The sequence below is a fragment of the Osmerus eperlanus genome, chromosome 3 (assembly GCF_963692335.1).
Source record: "Osmerus eperlanus chromosome 3, fOsmEpe2.1, whole genome shotgun sequence".
Classification (NCBI taxonomy): domain Eukaryota; kingdom Metazoa; phylum Chordata; class Actinopteri; order Osmeriformes; family Osmeridae; genus Osmerus; species Osmerus eperlanus.
In genome coordinates, this window is record NC_085020.1 from 15,250,281 (window position 1) to 15,272,261 (window position 21,981).

General features: G+C 39.8%; 1 protein-coding gene across 1 annotated transcript in view; it reads left to right on the plus strand.

Moving 5' to 3' along the window:
• Positions 1-21,981, plus strand: part of hibch (3-hydroxyisobutyryl-CoA hydrolase) — a 114,701-nt gene that overhangs the window by 36,345 nt on the left and 56,375 nt on the right. Inside the window, exon 7 of the mRNA XM_062457436.1 lies at positions 11,605-11,683. Coding sequence (XP_062313420.1) covers positions 11,605-11,683 — 79 coding nt within the window. The remainder of the gene's footprint in view (positions 1-11,604; positions 11,684-21,981) is intronic.

Below are 21,981 nucleotides of genomic sequence, written 5' to 3' on the forward strand. Positions count from 1 at the left end.
TGCACGTACAGGACGAAAGATCTTCTCCGGTCTCCGCCCTATTAATTTCGTACGACTTGCACGTACAGGACAAAGCTCTTCTCCAGTCTCCGCCCTATTACTAACTAAACCGAATTATTGACCATAGTCTAAACAACACACATTTAGACAATTCAATATCACACAGTAACCAAAAGAATATCTCACCGGTTCTTTTGAAGACCCCGCGTCAGCCACAAAACGTCCAACGGGCGCCCCCCCTGGCCCTGCTGTCTCACGCATGGCGGAAGGAAAGGCGGCTTTTTGCCGGAAGATCAATTCGCCGAGGGGAGCCGCCTGCTGAACGCCGTAGACCAATGAGGATCCCCTTACGGGCCACCAAGTGATATGGAAAAATTCTAGCGGCACTGTGTAGATTTGAATAGTCAAGAGATGGCGGTTACAATAAATGTATTTTGCTTGTACAAATCAAGATTTAACAAAGTACTTTGTGATCAGTCATAACGAAGGAGGTGCTAGCCACAGGTCGTTCGCCAGAGTGATACAGAACAACCCCAAAACCCTGCCTTATATAAACTTTAGATCAAATGGTTATTCTGAACTCTGTGATTGGTCAGCACTGCTCAGTGACAGTGACTTCATATCAAGTTCCCACGGTTCTTTATTGTGGCCTCTCTCCCCAAACCAGTAGATAGTAAAACCACAGGGGTTCACCAGTCAAATGGTCAACTGTCCTTTGTGTGGGCCACTTCAAACAAGTCTACAGGAAGGGTCAGAGCAGCAGATCACAATAACAATACAGTTGAATCCACATTTGTCTCCAGACCAACTGTCTCTTCCTCCCCAGGTGACAAGAACTCTCTCAGGTCACCCAGACTTCCCGTCTCCTAGTTATAAAACTGCAAATGGCATCTCTACCAAATGTAGTTGACTCTTAATCAACTTTAGACTTCAGTTAAAACACATTCCTCATATATGAAACACACACATTATAACTGTATTCCAAAATGTCCATGACAGGAAGTACGTAGGAGGGCAGAGCCAGGCTAATATTTTCAGGCATTTAGCCTACTCATATTGCATTTATTCATGAATAAAGAACCCCCTTTGAAGATTATTCTATGCCGTACCGGCAGTAGAAGATGGAATCGCGATTCAAACAGTACCATCTGCTTACTGAAAATATGCCCCCAAAAACGTAAATAAGCTTGACATTTATTTAGTGGAAAATCGCTTATTCATAAAAAGCTCACTGGTAGCGATCATTGTCAGTAACAACGCAAAATGCGATATAGCCCTGTGTGGAAAAGCTGCCCCTGTAAATTGTACTACTACAGTACAGTACTAGACCACTGCTGTGTTCGTCTTGGTAGCGATTGCGTTCCGTTGTACGGTTTAGGCTGAAATTAATTATTTTCATGAACAGATTTGACAAAGTTTAGGCTGTGGCAATGAAGTTCAGGTTAGTAGTCAGATAGTTTCACCTATTGAAAGACTTTTGATTATAGTAAGGGGAGTGCCGAACATGTTCTGTCGCCGTTTGACTTCCTACAGCTGTGTCGATGTTTTTGTAGTGTCTCGCGTAGGCTACAGCGTTGCAGTGAGCTACACTGGTTTGAAACCACAGGTAATGATAATTTCACCAACAAATTGTTTACTTGTAATGTAATGTCATAATAAATCCTACAACGAAAATGTATTTGTGAGGAATGTTTATTTTAACGATTGAAAACAGATGCATCATAGACCACTGTAGTATGTGTTGCCCAGGCAACAGAGGCTAATGTCATGATTCTAATGCTTCAGTGAAATAGTAGACTACCGTTTCCGAAAGTAGATGTGGGCCTACTTCCTTAATAATATCAGCTAATTTTGTACATTACATTTCACAATTGTGTTTCACATCACAAAGTAAAATGAGTAAATAGTTATCACCCTGGCCTCTTTGCTTGTGGCGTTTCTGCAGCTGCCTTGCAGTAAAGCTATAGTAAGCTATAGTTAGCCTAGCTGTCCCCCAAGTTAACAGATGCGAAACGAATGTTCTGCTACAGGTAGTCACGTGTGTTTTCGTGACGTTAGTGACGTTAGTGACGTTAGTAACGTCAGTGACTGTGGCTAGCAAATTAGCCACCGTTAGCTTCACTTTTCACCACAAAAACGCAATTTCTACTTAAACCATGCAACGGAACGTAAATAAAAATACAACCAACGCAATCACTACCAATACGAAACTTTTGACACCTAGGTTGTCTATGTAGTCCAAATATTGACTGATCCTTAGGGGGGCGAAAATAAACAATAACTAGAAACGGCTGTTCCTGCGAAACAGCAGTGAGAATGCTGAAAACCTGAATGGGGATAGCTGACCATGCTAAAAAAGCGGAAAATTGTGAAAATATTGTAGAAAGTTATAAGCTGAAGCGCCTGAAAGGTATTTTTGAAAGGGGCTGGAGCTGGACGAAGGTATAAAACTACAAAAAATAGAAGAAAAATGCAAAAGTACTGGCAGTTGGAAGGTACTGCTGTGACAGGTATTTTTGAAAGGACCTGGAGCAAGATGAAGGCAGAAAACAGAAGAAAAGAAGAAGAAAATGCAAAACAATAAGGCAGACATCCCAACCTGCAGAGAATCACTTCCGGGAGGTGGCCTCCCCCCCCGGGACGCAATCCGGACGCATGATGTACCGCCTCAACCTGCACGTAACCCCCTCCCCCCCCCCCCCCCCGATGCAATCAGGACGCGCAATATGCACCTATCTCTACCAGAAATGACAATTGGACAGTCTCTCGCTTGCTCGAAATACAAAATCCCCGATTTCCGTGAGATTGTATAGCATTTGCGGGCGTCAGGGAGACACTATTGAAATGCGGGAGACTCCCGGACCTTCCGGGAGACTTGGGATGTCTGAATAAGGGCAAAAATTCAGAAAGATGAGCTGCAGGAAAATGTGAACATTTAGCAGAAGACCAGTTGCTGAAGTCTGGGTTGAACAAATTTGAAGGTAAAAGGACAACACTGGAATGACTTGAACTTGCTGGAAAAACGTAGCAACTGTTGGTCATTGGCAACAGACTGGCAACATTTCTAACCTAGAATCTAGGTTTCAGGTTGAAGACGGAGGAGAAACTAATCATGTGTGCCTGCACACCCAGTCCTGTTCAGACACTTACTTTAAGATGACATCAAAATAATAATTCATAGTGCAGGGTTGCCAATGTTGTCGTTGTCCCTGGTGAGTTTTTTATACTTAAATAATAAGATCATGCTACATCTAACCAGCGGATCATTTCTTGCAAGTGTGTCAAAGTGGTATTTTTACAGACTGTATTAACACCGTAGGCTTGAATAATAACCGAAGGCGTGAAGCTAGAGAGGATGCAATGGAAAAAAATTCCTACATAAGCTAGTTAGATCTACTGCTTCAAATTGAAAACGGAGACCATCTTTTGATTAAAGACAAGTTCCTTAACCTCTGTTGTCAATATCGCCAATAAAAAGTAAATACTCTTCAGTTACGAAGCATTTGTTTGTAGCTAGGTAAATGAATGATAGTTATTAGACTGTATGTGACCTGGTTTCGCCGTTCTATTAGCAGCCGTGATGACAGTAGCGTCACTAGAATGGCCATAACTAACAAAAGATCAAATATCGAATCTGTCCGCTGTTCTACATTGCCCACATAATTACGTATATTTCATTCCAAGACCCTGCCGAAACCATAGATATCCTTTATGTGTCTGTGCGGTCAGAAATACAACTCCTTTGGCAGTTTCAAAAACGTTTATGGTGCGTGTCTGTTTGGTTGCCACGGCGATGGAGCAGCTGTGATCGCTAACGAGCTGGGCAGAGAGAATAACTAATGTAGCTAGAATCCACACCTCAAACAAGTTGACCTAGACGCAAAACTACACGTCCAATCAATAAAATGAGGATATTTTTCGAGACCCAAGACTCTGCCGAAACTAGAGATGTCCTTTATATGTCTGTGCGGTCAGAAATATGTCTCTACCGGCAGTTTCGAAATCGTCTTCCTTCTTGCTTTCTCTGACGGATTTTACCCACCTCTCCATTGAAGTTAGTGAGAGAATTTGAAAGGCTGCTCTCGCTTCAAGGCTCATAGCTGAAAATCTGTAAATGTGAGCTCTTTAGTAGTTACATTGGCTGAAAGAGGACAATATTTCCTACATTTTAAGGTATAACTTGTTTCTGTAAGTTAAACTATATGAAAGTTACAGGAAGTTGTTTGACAATTTAGTTGAATATCAGAAAAAGAGCAGGCAGCAGTGTGCCACTCTGCTTGCTGCTCATTCATAAAAATCAAGGAGCAAACATTTTAATGTATTTCAAACTGTCATAATTCAAAATTGGCTGAATATTTGAAAAAGCTGAATCATTTGGGAATAGCTGAATGTCTTGTGAACATTTTAAAGGTTGAATGGTGTCTCTAGCTAAAAGTATGCTGAAGTAGTTACGTTTGAAAGAGGAGGAAGCTTTTTAATGATTTGAAAGGATTTACCATTACTTTTAATGGGAGAATAATTTGCACAAAAACCTTAATGTCTTAAAAAGTATAAAAGTGAGAAATACCAAAAGTCATAGCCAACATCCTTTGAAGGAGCTGAACGTTTTGATAAAAAAATTGTAGGAATCGGTGAAAGTATGCAGGACTAGTTAAAGGCCAAAAAACCTACGGAAGAACTAAGAAGTTGGAACCAGAAAGGCATTTCCTGCAGAAAATGCGTTGGAATGCTGAAAGATGAAATTATTTTTTTTAAATTGCAGAAAATACAGAAATGAGAAAATACCCGCAAGCTGAAATGAATTTCAAAAATGTGTGAGTCACACAAAAGAGGCAGTGTGGAAACTGAACTGCATCATCTAACAATGCTAAGAGCTGAAATACAATGCGGGAGAAGCTTAAAGCTGAACTGTTAAACAGAAGAAGTAGGCCTAGGCTAGCTAGTCATAAAAAGAATATTATAGTCTTAACAGCTGAAATTATACTTGGGATAGTAATAGCAGTAGCAGATGTAGCCTATCATTGAGTGCGTTTACTCTGCTTTCTTAGTAGGATTCAATGTGTTGATTGAATAAAACATACAGCAGTAGGGCCGATACAGGAAGACACGGCAACACTATGTTGCTGAAGGGTGATGGTGCAAGTTTTGTCCGTGGAGCATACAACGATTAATAAAAAGAATCATGTAGACGCGTTTATTAAGTAATTGCATAACTAATTACACATTACATTTACATTTACTCATTTAGCAGATGCTCTTATCCAGAGCGACTTACAGTAAGTACAGGGACATTCCCCCGAGGCAAGTAGGTTGAAGTGCCTTGCCCAAGGACACAACGTCAGTTGGCACGGCCGGGAATCGAACTGGCAACCTTCGGATTACTAGCCCGATTCCCTCACCGCTCAGCCACCTGACTCCCTGACATGTAAACGGAGTAATCGTATTATTGGCATAAACCGACAATTGCTAGTAATCAGGTTTCTCATGGTCAAGTAAACGCACTCAGTGGCGTAAATAATAGAATAAAACAGTTCCATTAGCAATAGTAGTAAAAGAGATATTAGCAGCACTTTGCAGAGTCACCTCTTGTAAATTGTATTAGGTTGAAATACTATCAAACTCTGTCTTGTGACTCTGCTACTGTACGATTTAAAGTTTTCACTCCTTCGATAGCTAGTGCTAGCTAGCTAGTTGTTTTCGTAGAAAAAATTACTTATTTAGCATCAATTTTAACAGACCGGGAAGGCAACACGTATAGTATTCTCCCTGCGCGCGTTGCTGTCTCGGGAATGTCAAACGAGTGAAAACTTTAAATCGTGGAGTAGAATAAACTGGTTTAAATAAGCCTAAATACAAAACTTCGTAACTTGTAACCAGTATGGCAACCATGACAGTTTCCTGCTAGCGTGTACGTCTGTTGGATTCAACAGACAACTGTCTACGACCAGCACAAAATTAGCTATCTATTGATCCTAAAATGAAGCATGAAGAGCGAAAATTGTGGCAATGCTGGCAAACTAGAAATATTTTTTCAACGACATCCGAAGCTGCCCTCCACTCCAAGCGTTTCAGTCTGCACTCTAGGGTTTCACGTACACACCCATGTAAATCTCAGAAACGGCTTGAAAAAGTCATGAAACATAATCACTAATATTGAAAAAAGTTGAATAGATATCAAAAAGCTGAATTATTTAAAAATAGTTTAGGGTTTTGTCAACATTTTAAAGTTTAAATGGTGGCTCTAGCTGAAAGATTGAGGAAGAAGAAGGATTTGGAAGTTGAAGAAGTTTAAAGAAGTTTGAGAGGATTTGAAAGAAAACTCCATTGGAAACCCATGTTAAAAATATTATGAATATTGATTTATATTAATTCAAGCATAAGAGGTACAAAGCTGAAAAGTCATAGCACCCATGGCCTGAAACTGCTGAATTTTTTGATAGCTGAACGGTTTTAATAGCTGAAGATTTGAAGGCACTGAAAGGTGTCTTGGAAGAAATAGAAGAAGAAGTTGAACTAGAAAGGCATTTCCTGCTGAAAATGCGTTGGAATGCTGAAAGATGAAATTATTTTTCTTAAATTGCAGAAAATACAGAAATGGGAAAATACCCGCAAGCTGAAATGAATGTCAAAAATGTGTGAGTCACACAAAAGAGGCAGTGTGGAAACTGAACTGCATCATCTAACAACGCTAAGAGCTGAAATACAATGCGGGAGAAGCTGAAAGCTGACCTGTTAAACAGAAGAAGAAGTAGGCTAGCTAGTCATAAAAAGAATATTATAGTCTTAACAGCTGAAATTATAGTTGGGATAGTAATAGCAGTAGCAGATGTGTGCATTGAGTGCGTTTACTCGGCTTTCTTAGTAGGATTCAATGTGTTGATGGAATGAAACATACAACAGTAGGGCCGACACAGGAAGACACGGCGACACTTTGTTGCAGAAGGATGATGGTGCAAGTTTTGTCCGTGGAGCGTACAACGATTAATAAAAAGAATCATGTAGACGCGCTAATTGAGTAATCGCATAACTAATTACACATGTAAACGGAGTAATCGTATTATTGGCATAAACCGACAATTGCTAGTAATCGGGTTTCTCATGGTCAAGTAAACGTACCAATCACCTGTGTGAGAGACTGAGTGGTGCGTGTCTGTCGTTACGGTGATGGTGCAGCTATGATTGCTAACGCGCTGAGGGCAGAGAATAAGAGAAATGTAGCTAGAATCCACACCTCAAACAAGATAACCTAGACGCAAAACTGTACGTCCAATCCAAAATCTAAGGATACTTTCCGAGACCCAAGACTCTGCCGAAACCAGAGATATTCTTTATATGTCTGTGCAGTCAGAAATACGACTCTACCTGCAGTTTCGAAAACGTGTTCCTTTTGCTTTCCTGGTGCGTGTTTGTTTGGTTGCCACGGTGATGGCGCAGCTGTGATGGCTAACGAGCTAGGCAGAGAGAAAAACGAACATTTACCTAGCATCCACACCTCAAACAAGTTGACCTAGACGCAAAACTATACGTCCAATCCAAAAAGTAAGGAGACCCAAGACTCTGCCGAAACCAGAGATGTCCTTTATATTTCTGTGCGGTCAGAAATACGACTCTACCGGCAGTTTCAAAATCTTGTTCTTTTTGCTTTCTCTGACGATTTTGTCACCAGATTTGCATTGGTCTCTATGGGGCGAGAGTTGGACTTTGTCTCGCTTTCGTGGGGCTCTGAACAAATGTGTACGTCTGTTGGATTCAACAGACAACTGTCTACGACCAGCACAAAATTAGCTATCTATTGATCCAAAAATGAAGCATGAAGAGCGAAAATTGTGGCAATGCTGGCAAACTAGAAATATTTTTTCAACGACATCCGAAGCTGCCCTCTAGTCTAAGCGTTTCAGTCTGCACTCTAGGGTTTCACGTACACACCCATGTAAATCTCAGAAACGGCTTGAAAACGTCATGAAACATAATCAGTGATATTGAAAAAAGTTGAATAGATATCAAAAAGCTGAATTATTTAAAAATTGTTTAGTTTAAATGGTGGCTCTAGCTGAAAGATTGAGGAAGAAGAAGGATTTGGAAGTTGAAGAAGTTTAAAGAAGTTTGAGAGGATTTGAAAGAAAACTCCATTGGAAACCCATGTTAAAAATATTTATATTATATTATGATTTATATTAATTCAAGCATAAGAGGTACAAAGCTGAAAAGTCATAGCACCCATGGCCTGAAACTGCTGAATTTTTTTGATAGCTGAACGGTTTTAATAGCTGAAGATTTGAAGGCGCTGAAAGGTGTCTTGGAAGAAATAGAAGAAGTTGAATAAAGATTCAAAGAACAATACTTGGAATGCTGAAGCAGCATTCCAACAATAAAGATTCAAAGAACAATACTTGGAATGCTGAAAATAATAAATTGAATAAAGATTCAAAGAACAATACTTGGAATGCTGAAGCAGCATTCCAACAATAATAAGTTGATTAAAGATTTAAAGAACAATACTTGGAATGCTGAAGCAGCATTCCAACAATAAAGAGAAACAGGAAAAGCATTCTCACAATAATAATATTTATGTGAGATAACAAAGGTTGTGCCCTTGCCGAAGGCAAAGCACACCAAATAATGTATTTAAACTCAAGCTTGTGTGGTGCGTCGCTGTCTTCAATGCCACAGCCTAAACTTGAATGTTTTTCATTTCCGGCGCAGTCAAACAATCCCCTTAAGATGGCTAGCAACAGCAGCTAGGCTAATTTGCTCGTAGCACAATTTACTGAGGTAAGCTTCTCCACCGTGCAGGGCTCTAGTCTAAGATCAAATGGTCGTATTTGGCATTGTTACTGACAATGATCGCTTCCAGCAAACTTCTTTTGAATTAGTCATATCCGCCTAAATAAACGTCAAGCTTATTTACGTTTTTTGGGGGCATATTTTCAGTTAGCAGTTGGTACTGTTTCAATCGCGATTCCATCTAGCTAATAATACTGCCAGTGAGAACGTTGTTACTTAGAAAAGCTTGTTTCAAGGGGGTTCAGCTTGTTTCAAAGGTGGTTCTTAATGAATGAATGCAATATGAGTGGGCTAAATGCTTGAAAATATCACTACTGTAGAAGGGAAAAACTTAAGGTGACGTTTTAGTCATATAGGTTAAGTTCATTCTACATTTACAGTACATTTAGTCATTTAGCAGACACTCTTATCCAGAGCGACTTACAGTAAGTACAGGGACATTCCCCCGAGGCAAAGTGAAGTGCCTTGCCCAAGGACACAACGTCATTTGGCAGAGCCGGGGATCGAACCAGCAACCTTCTGATTTCTAGCCTGATTCCCTAACCGCTCAGCCACCTGACTCCTTCCATCTGACCCAAATGCTGGGCAAGAAGGGGGTAGGAGCCTTTGAAGCCTTTCTTGAAAGATAAGGAAGTGATCAACCCTTTCTCTAGTCGGGGGTAGGAGAAGGGTTTGTGAGTCTTACTGTGTTACCAGTCCGTCTGGTTTGCTTTGGTGGTCAGACTGTTACCTTGGTTTGTCTGTTGGCTCTGTCTGTTTTCTTTTTCTTTTCTTCACTGCAATGAAATAACCCACGTTCAACGCTTCTAATGATTAAATCAAAACAATCACACCTCTTTCTCCACAATCTTTTGAAGCTGAATATCTGGGCTAGAGCTTTCCAGGTTTACCAACATTCAGATACGCTCATCTTCTACTATTTTCAGATTTGGCCCTTATGGGCCTGAACCCCGAAATATTTCCAAACACACAAGTGAATGAGGCACAATGTCTAAAGTAACCATCATGCTCTAGTCGATATGGCATAGTAAAATGGCCTTTCACTGCCTGCATCCTAATCGTCTGTTGCAGTGATAGAGTAGCTTTCTCAGCATGCCACCCATAAGCTGATGGTTTTGTCTCTGCATCGGAAACACTGTCTTTGTCTCACTCGTGTCTTCTCAGTGCACTGCTAGTTTCAGTTATGTACAACTATATGAACATGAGGCCAAAATACATATGCAGAGGACCAGCTCACCATGGGTTCATGTAACAAACCGCAACAGCATGCTGCAGTCCTGATTAGGGATGCGCATTGATAAGATTTGAACGATTCCGACTCCTTATCAATTCCTGCTTATCGATTCGATTCCTTATCGATTCTCTTATCGATGTTCCCCTCTAAAGCCAACTAGGTCTGTGCGTCCTGCACCCCCCCCACACACACACTCGTTCTAAACGAATTTCTCAAACTGGCTTTGACTGGCTCTGAAATGAGCTAATACCTACCACCTCTAGGCCTCTTCAGGCCTCTGTTTTCAAAACAAAATCTAGTCGGAGATAGAAACTTTGTTTCCTTGTGTTCAAGCTTCTATTACTCAACACCATTAGGACTTACAGGGGTCCTAATAACAGGGGAAATAACTTCAGTGTCACCTTTCAAAAGAGACAATTTACATGCATGTACTCCAAATGGTTCAACAACAGCTTTCAATGTACTTTGGGTATGTTGTTTAGGCGTTTTCAGGCACATTTAACAGGACCATTAAAAGGTTAAACAATTAAAATGCAAAGTTTAATAATGGATTCAAAATCGATATGCTCAGTTTAATAATGCGACACACGAACGTTTGCTGATAACACACGCCGCCCCGATAACGTGAAATGATGAATAAGATCAATACTAATGGGAGCCGAATGCCGGAGCTAAAATGTATGCTTCAAACGACGGGACAGAAGATAACTAGATCGACTACACACAATAAAGGCAAATTGCTTCACACAGTAACATGTGGTTGTGATCACTTTTGAGCAGTTTAGCTATACCTTAGATAGTTAGAGATGAAGCGCGAACGTTAGCTGCGCTGCTGCATGCATCGAACACATGGCGTTCCAGTAACTTCATTCCATGCTGTGTGTTCAAATGCTTCTTCATATTTGTAGTATTTCCTCCCTTCGACGAAATAGACTTTTTACACGCGTTACAAGTGGCGTTGTTGTCATTTTGTTGTGTGAAATACAACCAAACTTTAGAACGCTTCTTCCTAGTTGCCATGTTTGCTGCAGTCTGTCTTTGCGCATGCGTGCGCAAACTTTTATAGTTTATTCAGACAGACGTTCGTGTGTCCCATTATTAAACTGAGAATATCGATTTTTAATCCATTATTAAACTTAGCATTTTAATTGTTTAACGGCACTGAGAATCGTTAACAGAATCGTTAAGGAATTTTGCTAACGATTCCAAGGAATCGATTCACTGGGAACCGGTTCTCGATACTCATCCCTAGTCCTGATGTGATCACACACAGTCACGCAGTGAAGTGCTTCTGTGGCAGAGTTGGGAATTTCTGGCATTTATCCTTGGCTTATAAATCACATTACACAGCGAGAATGTCAAAAGGTTTAACCCCCAACTTGGCATTGACCATCTGGTAGCTATAGTTAACCTTTCTGTCCATGTCAAGATCAAATGTATTCTGTATTAATGGGTTATGCATATGTCCTCCCTTCATCTCCTCCTTTGTCTTTCTCATATCTTTTACAATTTGTATCAGTCTGCTGATACTTCAACCCCTTGAGCCCATTACACCCATGACATTTTTGTTATTTTCCTTCTCTTAGGGCGTCGGCCTCTCCGTCCATGGGCGTTTTAGGGTGGCGACGGAGAAGACGCTTTTTGCCATGCCAGAAACAGCAATTGGTAAGACAATAGTGGCAATGGAAGAAGTTCAGACTGTGCATGATTAAGACGTGATCAATTGTATAAGTAACCGCAAGGTACCGTTGTGGAATGTAGAGGTCCACAGTAATATTAACTTTCAAATCATTTTATTTTTCTTTCTTTACAATACTCTTTCTTTCCATCTGCATCCAAAAACTTTTTGTCTCTTTTTCTCATATGGGATGGTAGGCTTAAAACCTCTGCCTGCGGGCCGGAAACCCCCCCCCCTTCAATCACCCCCTATCCCCCCAAAATAGTTTTAGACTGCTACACCTGCCATATATTGTTGGAAAGCTATAATTCTTGCGATTCTATTGATATACCATATTTCTTCAATAAAACGCCGCCCTCCAATAAACGTTGTGTAATCTGAAAACGTTTATTTAATTGGTTAAATTCAACCCCAGTATTTATTACACATGTACATAACTTTCTGCACAGCTTTCTGTTTGAACGCTAAGACATGCTGCTTCTGATTTCTACACAATGTAGAACACTTGTATTTGAGACACTAGTACTACCAACGCACACCTAATTAATAGCCAATGAGAAAGGGAGTTGCCGCACTCATAGACAAACAAAGAATAGACGAGGTCAGCGGTAGTAAATGAAACCTGTGTTTTTGGCTGCATGATTCATTTGTCACAATGCCAGCAACAAAGTTGTCTATGGCTGCACTGCATCTACAATTCACGAAATCTCTCTTACTAATTAAACGCCGCCCTCGAATAAACCCCCCCCTCGAATAAATGCTGCACCAAAAATGTACGTTATTTAATAAATGCTGCTTCGTTTATTCTAAGAAATACGGTAAACCATTTAAAAAATTGTCTGGCTACATTGTCAAAGGTCCAAGTGATGCAATCAAGTAAAATATTTAGTCCAAAACACAGTATTACATCCATAAATACCCATGGACTCTTGCATCATTCTAAAGTAGTTTCCTGTTGCGCTTTAGTCATTCAAGTACACTTTGTTCGAACTTCAGTTCAGACCTCCCTAAAATCTCAGTCTCAAAAATGGCAACTGCACTCTGACCTTTCGGTTGACACCTAATTTGACCGAATAGGAGCTTCCATGTCCTGTCCATAGCTTTCAATAGCCAACGAGTGCTTCTTAAAAATGCATGCGCCATCCCCCACCCCCATCATAAGAAACACAACACATTATTACAAAACAAAAATATATATTTAAAAATGACCTTGAATGGTAGGCGAATATATTATATATATTATATGTGCATTAAGAATTTATACATTACAAAACACTAAGCATGTAAAAGCGAGCTACTGGAAAATATTGGACTAACAAGAGGTCTATACTTACCTGCCTAAATGGGCCAATATGACCTGAAACACCTTAGGACACAAACGGCATTACAGAACACAAGAAACATTTAACTGCAAGCTTGTAAGGCTAGTTATATGGCAACGGTAAAGTGGAGATACTTATACAAGTCCGCTCAGCAGTAATAGTAAATAGAGAGTACAGAACACAAAGTATCTATCCGTGCTTCCGTCTTTTTAATCCCGCTCAGCAGAATGGTGAAGAGACACTGCATACTACGAAGTCCCTATCTATGCCGCTGATGTTTAAAGCCACAAGACATATCTAAGGGAATGAAAGGCGAGATTAAAGGTTTCCACAGTTTCAGCCATTCTTAGGGTCTCTGGCAGATTGTTCCGAAGGCTGGGAGCATAACAACTAAAAGTTGCCTCTTCATGTCTCTTGGTCCTGGCTTTTGGAACTGTGAAGAGTTCAGTGCCAGAAGACCTCAGGGATCTACTGGGTGCGTACCTTGAGAACATGCCGGAAATACATTCAGTTGGCAGACTATGGAGTGATTTATAGACTAAAATAATCTAGAATTATTTTCTTCAAGATAGATCAGGGATTTTAAGACTGGTGTGATGTGCGCCCTCCGTCTAGTCTTGCTGAGAACTCATGCTGCAGCATTCTGTATCATCTGTTGTCAGCCCCACCTGTTGTCAACAGAAAGAACTGCAACAACATTATGTTATTTTTTTATTTCTCGAAGATTACTTCCTAAAATGTATTATCTATGAACATAGCATCTTCCTAAATTTCATATCATTCATTTGTCTTAGGATTTTATTTAATGTTCATTGGTCCCTGCCTTGCTGCTTCAGACTGCATTCTGCCAATTCGGGTTCGCAGTAGTACATTTACATTTATTCATTTAGCAGATGCTTTTATCCAAAGCGACTTCCAAGAGAGAGCTTTACAAAAGTGCATAGGTCACTGATCATAACAACGAGATAGCCCCATAACATTGCAGGTAGCCAAAACATGAAGCATACATTGTGAAAAACAAAGTGCCAAAGGGAAGAACCATAAGAGCATGCACTCAAACAAGTTACAATTAAACAACATGAACCTAAAAAATTGTAAGAGTGTACCTGTAGAAAAGTAAGTAACAATAATATATTTCACAGCGAGTACAAGAATTTAGAAATTAGTAGTAGGCCATAGGCTAATCGTGAAGGTGAGGCTCTGGTGGGGCTAGCCCCTCTCTCACAATGCAATGTACATTGGACGTGGGAAAGTATTAAAACTACAGCATAAGCTACGTACATAACATAAGCCATTGTAACAAATATGCCCACCATCCAAAACATCTTGTAACATGTATTTCAGTATGACAGATAAAAAAAATGAAAACGTTCGTTCTTTGGATGTTGTTAATATGAATCAGAACTCATATCAGTTCGGGAAGAGGCGCAGCACCGATGCTGCCAACACTTGCATCGTTGCTAACGCTGGCATCGGTGCTTATGGTGCCTCCAAAAATGGGCATTGTCTGTGTTTTGTCATTTTAGAACCGGAAGGTTTTGGTAGTATCGGTTCTCGTGACATCCCTATGAGCAACATAGGTTCTGGACTGCTCTGCAAAAGGTCCGAGGTTGTTCTGGATTACCGCAAAGACTGCGGCCTGTCTTCAGAAGGGTTTTATTACTTTTATTACTTAGAATATTGTTTTTATTGATTTTATGTAAAGCACTTTGAGCTACAATTCTTGTATGACATGTGCTATATAAATAAAGTATTATTATTATAATATTCAGTGATCTGAAGGAATGAATTTGTTCTAAGTGTAGATCCAATCGTAACATTAGTGAACACGCACACGTCAAAATGTATTTTACAATGAATTTATTAAAGTACTGTAAATATGGATAGTATGAACAAGTAAGATTCTGAATTTGATATGAGATTGGTTTTAATGAACAGAATGAAATGGTCTAACTTAAAGACAGAAATTGTACAGTCAATGATTACATCCTTACAAATCATAAACATAGCTCACACCAATGCCATGTCGGGGAGGAAAGATCTTTAGCTATTACGTTTGATCAGGGTTGATCAATGAGGTTGAGGGCGGCTTGCGACCGAGGCCCATTTGAAGAATCTGAAGTCAAAGCGCGGCTGTGCTGCAGGGATCATGAAACTGAGTCTGCGTGATCTCAGTCAGGTCGCAATTAGAATTGCGTTTTGGGTACTTCTCCTGTAGAAACGTTCAGGTAGTCTTGTCCAGTCACTACCGTATTTTTCGGAAATAAAGCCGCGGTTTATACCCCAATTTTAAATTTTTGGTGGTGAGGCTTATATTTCGATGTGGCTTATAAGTTTTTATAACAAAACAGGCTTCAAAGTGTACTAATAAGAAGGCTAACAAGTAACACTAGCATGGTAGTAGCATTGCTATAAGTATTATGCTAGCTAACTTAGCCCGGTAGCTAACTAAAGCTAGCTAGCTACCATTTCGGAAAAATAACTTATGCTTTGGGGACCGTCGGAAATATTTAGAACTCACGCGTCTAAAGGTAAATATTAGTTCATACCCGGTCAATAGAAAACGTACATTACGCACTTACTTTCGTTTTCGAAGTGTGTTACACAACAGCGGAGCCCAGACTACTGGGCTCCGTGACTCCTCGAATTGGCCAGCCACAATTAGTCTCTACTCCCTTCACAATGACTTCCTCATTCACAATCAAAGTCCCCCTTTTCTAATACTACCTGCCTAACATTATAACAGCCCACTCAATAAAATAGCTTACAATAGCATTTCTGAAATATCGAGATATAAATAAGTAAATGAGCATTTTACAACCTCTTACATCTGGCTGCAATGAATGCCCATATTTTGTACAAAGAGTGCGTGAACGTAACGGTAAGCTAAATGAATGTTTTCTTGAGGTGTAAGTTGGCCTTTCAGAATGGAATGCTTGGAATGTTGGGTAACTGGATTTGAGTAGACAACGTTGAGAAGAACTGTTGAGACCAAATGCATTGATACACTACGCAATCGCCTGAAAGATGCATTCATGGTTTACAAGCAAATAAAAGAAGAAATCCTGTGCACAATGCAATGCCCGAGATTAGGATATTTAGTTTGTAGATGTAAAGGGAACAAAAGTTATTCAAAATTATCTGTCAGGCTAGTTGTTGTAGAGGTGACCTATTTGATTTATTAAATGCAACTTTCGTTTTACACAATGCGTGACTGCTCTTGCGTAACCCGCCATCTACACTCGGAACTGGAAGCCCCAATGTTACAATAAGTTAATACCCTACTTAAAACCACAATATAATTCTCAACCATATGATATTATCCACTGTATATTATACAATGCCTGTCTTGTCATTCCAAAAGTTTTTTAATTGGATTAGGCTAAGCATGTAACATCAAGTACGCCTATAGAATTTCCTAACTAAATATAGCTGCAAGCAGCAATGAGGTGGCCAAACCGGTAAAGCAGGTAAAATGAACAAAAAACATTTTAGACATCCTCAGAACAGGGAGTAAATGCAGCTTTTAATCCATCAAAGATTTGCTGAGATACGACCCAACTTCCTGTTTGCCGGCTTTTCCGCAGATTTTGAGGCTGTACCGATCAAACCGTTTCGAAAATCTAAAATAATTTTGATAGTTTGTGTGAGGATTGCCATGACTATATACAGCTAGACTACAGGTAGCTAGCGACTGCGTTGTACCTAGGGATGAGTATTGATAAGATTTTAACAATTCTGATTCCTTATCAATTCCTGCTTATCGATTCGATTCCTTATCGATTCTCTTATCGATTCTTATTGGGCAGGGGGGGGGGGGGCGAGAGCACAAACGGGTTAATTTACATGAATTTTCTTTTATATAATTTTCTATAATGCTACACACCATATACAGTATGTATACATACACATTTACATTTTGTCGTTGCTCTTCTTCTACACTTCTATTTGACCTTGGCTGAAAATGGAAGATTCTATAGCTAAGCTATGTCAAATCATATAATATGACAGTGTCGCTCAGTTTAATATTGGGTTAACATGACAACGCGAACGTTTGCTGATAACACACGCCCTACAATAATTAACGTGAAGTGATCAATAATGGGAGACGAATGTCGGAGCAAAAATGTATGCTTCAAACGACGGGACAGAAGATAACTTGATCGACTACACACAATAAAGGCAAATTGCTTCACACAGTGACAAGTGGTTGAGATCATTTTTTAGGAGTTTAGCTCTACCTTGGATAGTTAGAGATGAAGCACGAACGTTAGCTGCGCTGCTGCATGCATCGAACACATGACATTCCAGTAACTTCATTCCATGCTGTGTGTTCAAATGCTTCTTTATATTTGTGGCATTTCCTCCCTTCGACGAAATAGACTTTTTACACGCGTTACAAGTGGCGTTGTTGTCATTTTGTTGTGTGAAATACAACCAAACTTTAGAACGCTTCTGCCTAGTTGCCATGTTTGCTGCAGTCTGAATAAACTATAAAAGTTTGCGCATGCGCAACGGCAGATAGAACCGTTAGCAGAATCGTTAAAGAATTTGGCTGATGATTCCAAGGAATCGGTTCACTGGGAACCGGTTCTAAACAAGAACCGGTTCTCGATACCCATCCCTAGTTGTACCTGGCTTCCTTTGCAGTGGCTTACAGTCTCGCAAAACAGAAAACCAGTGACATGGCAGGCTCGTTAGCTTTGGCTGGATTTGAACTTCTTACGTTGCCCTTGCCAGAACACCAATTTATCCTAGTGAGCTATTCTCAGTGCTGGAAATTACTGTGTTCAGTTACTTTGTAAAAATATAAGCTTTTTATAAAACGTAATGGCGGCCGCATCAATTCATCTGGTATCACAAGTTAACATGTGTCAGGCACGGGATTGCCCCTTAGCGGTTAAATGACACAACCTTTTGTGGTCCTCTTTGGAACAGGGTCCCGAGCACCTGTACCAAGTTTGATGTCAATTCAGCAAATATTTCCTGAGATATGATCTCACTTCCTGTTTTGGCGGCTTCATCGCAGACTTTGATCAGCTTTACCGGAAAAACAGTTTTGAAAATTAAAAACCATGTGAAAACGTTTGTGAGGCTTGATTTGAAGATAATTGGCAAATGTTTGCTTATTGCAGCGCCACCTAGAGGTGAAATGGCATGACCTATTGGACCTCTTTAGAACAGGGTCCCTAGTCCTTATACCAAATTTGGTGTCAATGCAGTAAAGAGGTGCTGAGGTATGACCTCACTTCTTTTATGGTGGCTTGGTTGACGACTTTGATTGGCTGTTCCAGTAAAAAGGTTTAGAAAATCAAAAAACCATGTGAAAACGTTTGTGAGGCTTGATTTGAAGATAATTGGCAAATTTTTGCTTATTGCAGCGCCACCTAGAGGTGAAATGGCATGACCTATTGGACCTCTTTAGAACAGGGTCCCTAGTCCTTATACCAAATTTGGTGTCAATGCAGTAAAGAGGTGCTGAGATATGACCTCACTTCTTTTATGGTGGCTTGGTTGACGACTTTGATTGGCTGTTCCAGTAAAAAGGTTTAGAAAATCAAAAAAACATGTGATGTCTTTTGTGAGGCTTGGTCTGAAGAGGATCTGTGCCAAATTTGGTGAAGATTGGACAACTTTATAGGAGGGGTAGCGAAAACTTTATATTCATTCGAAATGGCGGCCACATCAATTTGGCTGGTATCACAAGTTAACGTGTCAGACACGGGATCTACAAAGATATCACGAGACAAAGGAATCACTTAAATAAGACAAACTAATCAACAGTTATTTGTCAACACACAGTCCTGCCTATTGTAGTGCCCCCTAGAGGTCAAATGTCATCTGCAGATTACTAGCCCAAATGTCGGGCTAGTAATTTCCCTTCTACAGTAGTGATATTTTCAAGCATTTAGCCCACTCATATTGCATTCATTCATTAAGAACCACCTTTGAAACAAGCTGAACCCCCTTGAAACAAGCTTTTCTAAGTAACAACGTTCTCACCGGCAGTATTATTATCTAGATGGAATCGTGATTGAAACAGTACCAACTGCTAACTGAAAATATGCCCCCAAAAAACGTAAATAAGCTTGACATTTATTTAGGCGGAAATGGCTAATTCAAAAGAAGTTTGCTGGAAGCGATCATTGTCAGTAACAATGCCAAATACGACCATTTGATCTTAGACTAGAGCCCTTCACGGTGGAGAAGCTGACCTCAGTAAATTGTGCTACGAGCAAGCTAGCCTAGCTGCTGTTGCTAGCCAAACTTAAGGGGATTGTTTGACAGCGCTGGAAATGAAAAACGTTTCTTTTGACATCCAGTTTAGGCTGTGGCATTGAAGACAGCGACGCACCACACAAGCTTGAGTTTAAATATATTATTTAATGTGACATTACTTACTGTACATGCAAGTCTTGATTTGCTTAAATGTAACCTACATGTGCTGCTAGTACACCACGGCACGATACGATACTCGCTGTGCAACAGCACATCTATGCACGTTGTATCCATGCGTTGTTGCTAACGTTATGACGTAGGCTAGCACTGAGTACCCTTTGTTGACAAAAGGCACTTTTTGTCACCAAAACGTAATTTCAACTTAAACTATGCAACGGAACGTAAATAAAAATACAAGCAACTCAATCGCTAGCGAGACGAAACTTTTGACATCAACGTTGTCTATGTAGTCCAAATATTGACGGATCCTTAGGGGTGGGAAAATAAATAATAACTAGAGAGGGTACAATTTCTGGGGAAATTGTAGGGTGTGCTTGCTTGCGTCGGTTGCACAGGGGTCTGTATATTTTATATAAAAATGCATAGGGCCTACTTATTATTTATAAAAATTACATAGATTTAAAAGCATCTTTTTTTTGCTGCTTATTTACAACTCAAAATACGAGTGAAGTGTAGAATGAAATATGATGTCTTCTCATTTCCCCTGCAAGAGGCAGCCTCATAGCTGAATCAAAACGAATACATTTGGCAGACCGGTGTAAAAATGGACCTAATCTCTATGACTTAAACGTCCTTTTAAGTTTTCCCTTCTCGTGATATTTTCAGGCATTTAGCCTACTCATATTGCATTCATTCATTAATAAAGAACCCCCTTTGAAGATTATTCTACGACGTTACCGGCAGAAGATAGACTCGCGATTCAAACAGTACCATCTGCTAACTGAAAATATGCCCCCAAAAACGTAAATAAGCTTGACATTTATTTAGTGGAAAATCGCTCCTTCATAAAAAGCTCACTGGTAGCGATCATTGTCAGTAACAACGCAAAATGCGATATAGCCCTGTGTGGAGAAGCTGCCCCTGTAAATTCTACTACAGTACAGTACTAGACTACTGCTGTGTTCGTCTTGGTAGCGATTGCGTTGGTTGAATTCGATTTAACGTTCCGTTGTACGGTTTAGGCTGAAATGAATTATTTTCATGAACAGATTGACAAAGTTTAGGCTGTGGCAATGAAGTTCAGGTTAGTAGTCAGATAGTTTCACCTATTGAAAGACTTTTGGTTTAAGTAAGGGGAGTGCCGAACATGTTCTGTCGCCGTTTGACTTCCTACAGCTGTGTCGATGTTTTTGTAGTGTCTCGCGTAGGCTACAGCGTTGCAGTGAGCAACACTGGTTTGAAACCACAGGTAATGATAATTTCACCCACAAATCATTTACTTGTAATGTAATGTCATAATAAATCCTACAACGAAAATGTATTTGTGAGGAATGTTTCTTTTAATGATTGAAAACAGATGCATCATAGACCACTGTAGTATGTGTTGCCCGGGTAACAGAGGCTAATGTCATGCTAATGCCTCAGTGAAATAGTAGACTACCGTTTCCGAAAGTAGATGTGGGCCTACTTCCTTAATAATATCAGCTAATATTTTACATTACATTTTACAATTGTGTTTCACATCACAAAGTAAAATAAGTAAATAGTTATCACCCTGGCCTCTTTGCTTGTGGCGTTTCTGCAGCTGCCTTGCAGTAAAGCTATAGTTAGCCTAGCTATCCCCCAAGTTAACAGATGCGAAACGAATGTTCTGCTACAGGTAGTCACGCGTGTTTTCGTGACGTTAGTGACGTAGTGACGTTAGTAACGTCAGTGACTGTGGCTAGCAAATTAGCCACCGTTAGCTTCACTTTTCACCACAAAAACTTAATTTCCACTTAAACCATGCAACGGAACGTAAATAAAAATACAAGCAACTCAATCGCTACCAAGACAAAACTTTTGACACCTAGGTTGTCTATGTAGGCCAAATATTGACAAAGATTTAGGGGGGCAAAAATAAATAATAATAATAAATATATATGTGAGAGAACAAAGGTTGTGCTCTCGCCGAAGGCTTGAGCACACCCAATAATAATATATATGTGAGAGAACAATGGTTGTGCTCGCTGAAGGCATGAGCACACCCAATAATAATAACTAGAGAGGGTACAATTTCTGGGGAAATTGTAGGGTGTGCTTGCTTGCGTCGGTTGCACAGGGGTCCGTTTTTTAACGACATTTTTACAACTGATATTTCTGTATATTTTATATAAAAATGCATACTTATTATTTATAAAGATTACATAGATTTAAAAGCATCTTTTTTTTGCTGCTCATTTACAACTCAAAATACGAGTGAAGTGTAGAATGAAATAGATATATAGTCTTCTCATTTCCCCTGCAAGAGGCAGCCTCATAGCTGAATCAAAACGAATACATTTGGCAGACCGGTGTAAAAATTGACCTAATCTCTATGACTTAAACGTCCTTTTAAGTTTTTCCCTTGTGATATTTTCAGGCATTTAGCCTACTCATATTGCATTCATTCATTAATAAAGAACCCCCTTTGAAGATGATTCTACGATGTTACCGGCAGTAGAAGATGGAATCGCGATTCAAACAGTACCATCTGCTAACTGAAAATATGCCCCCAAAAATGTAAATAAGCTTGACATTTATTT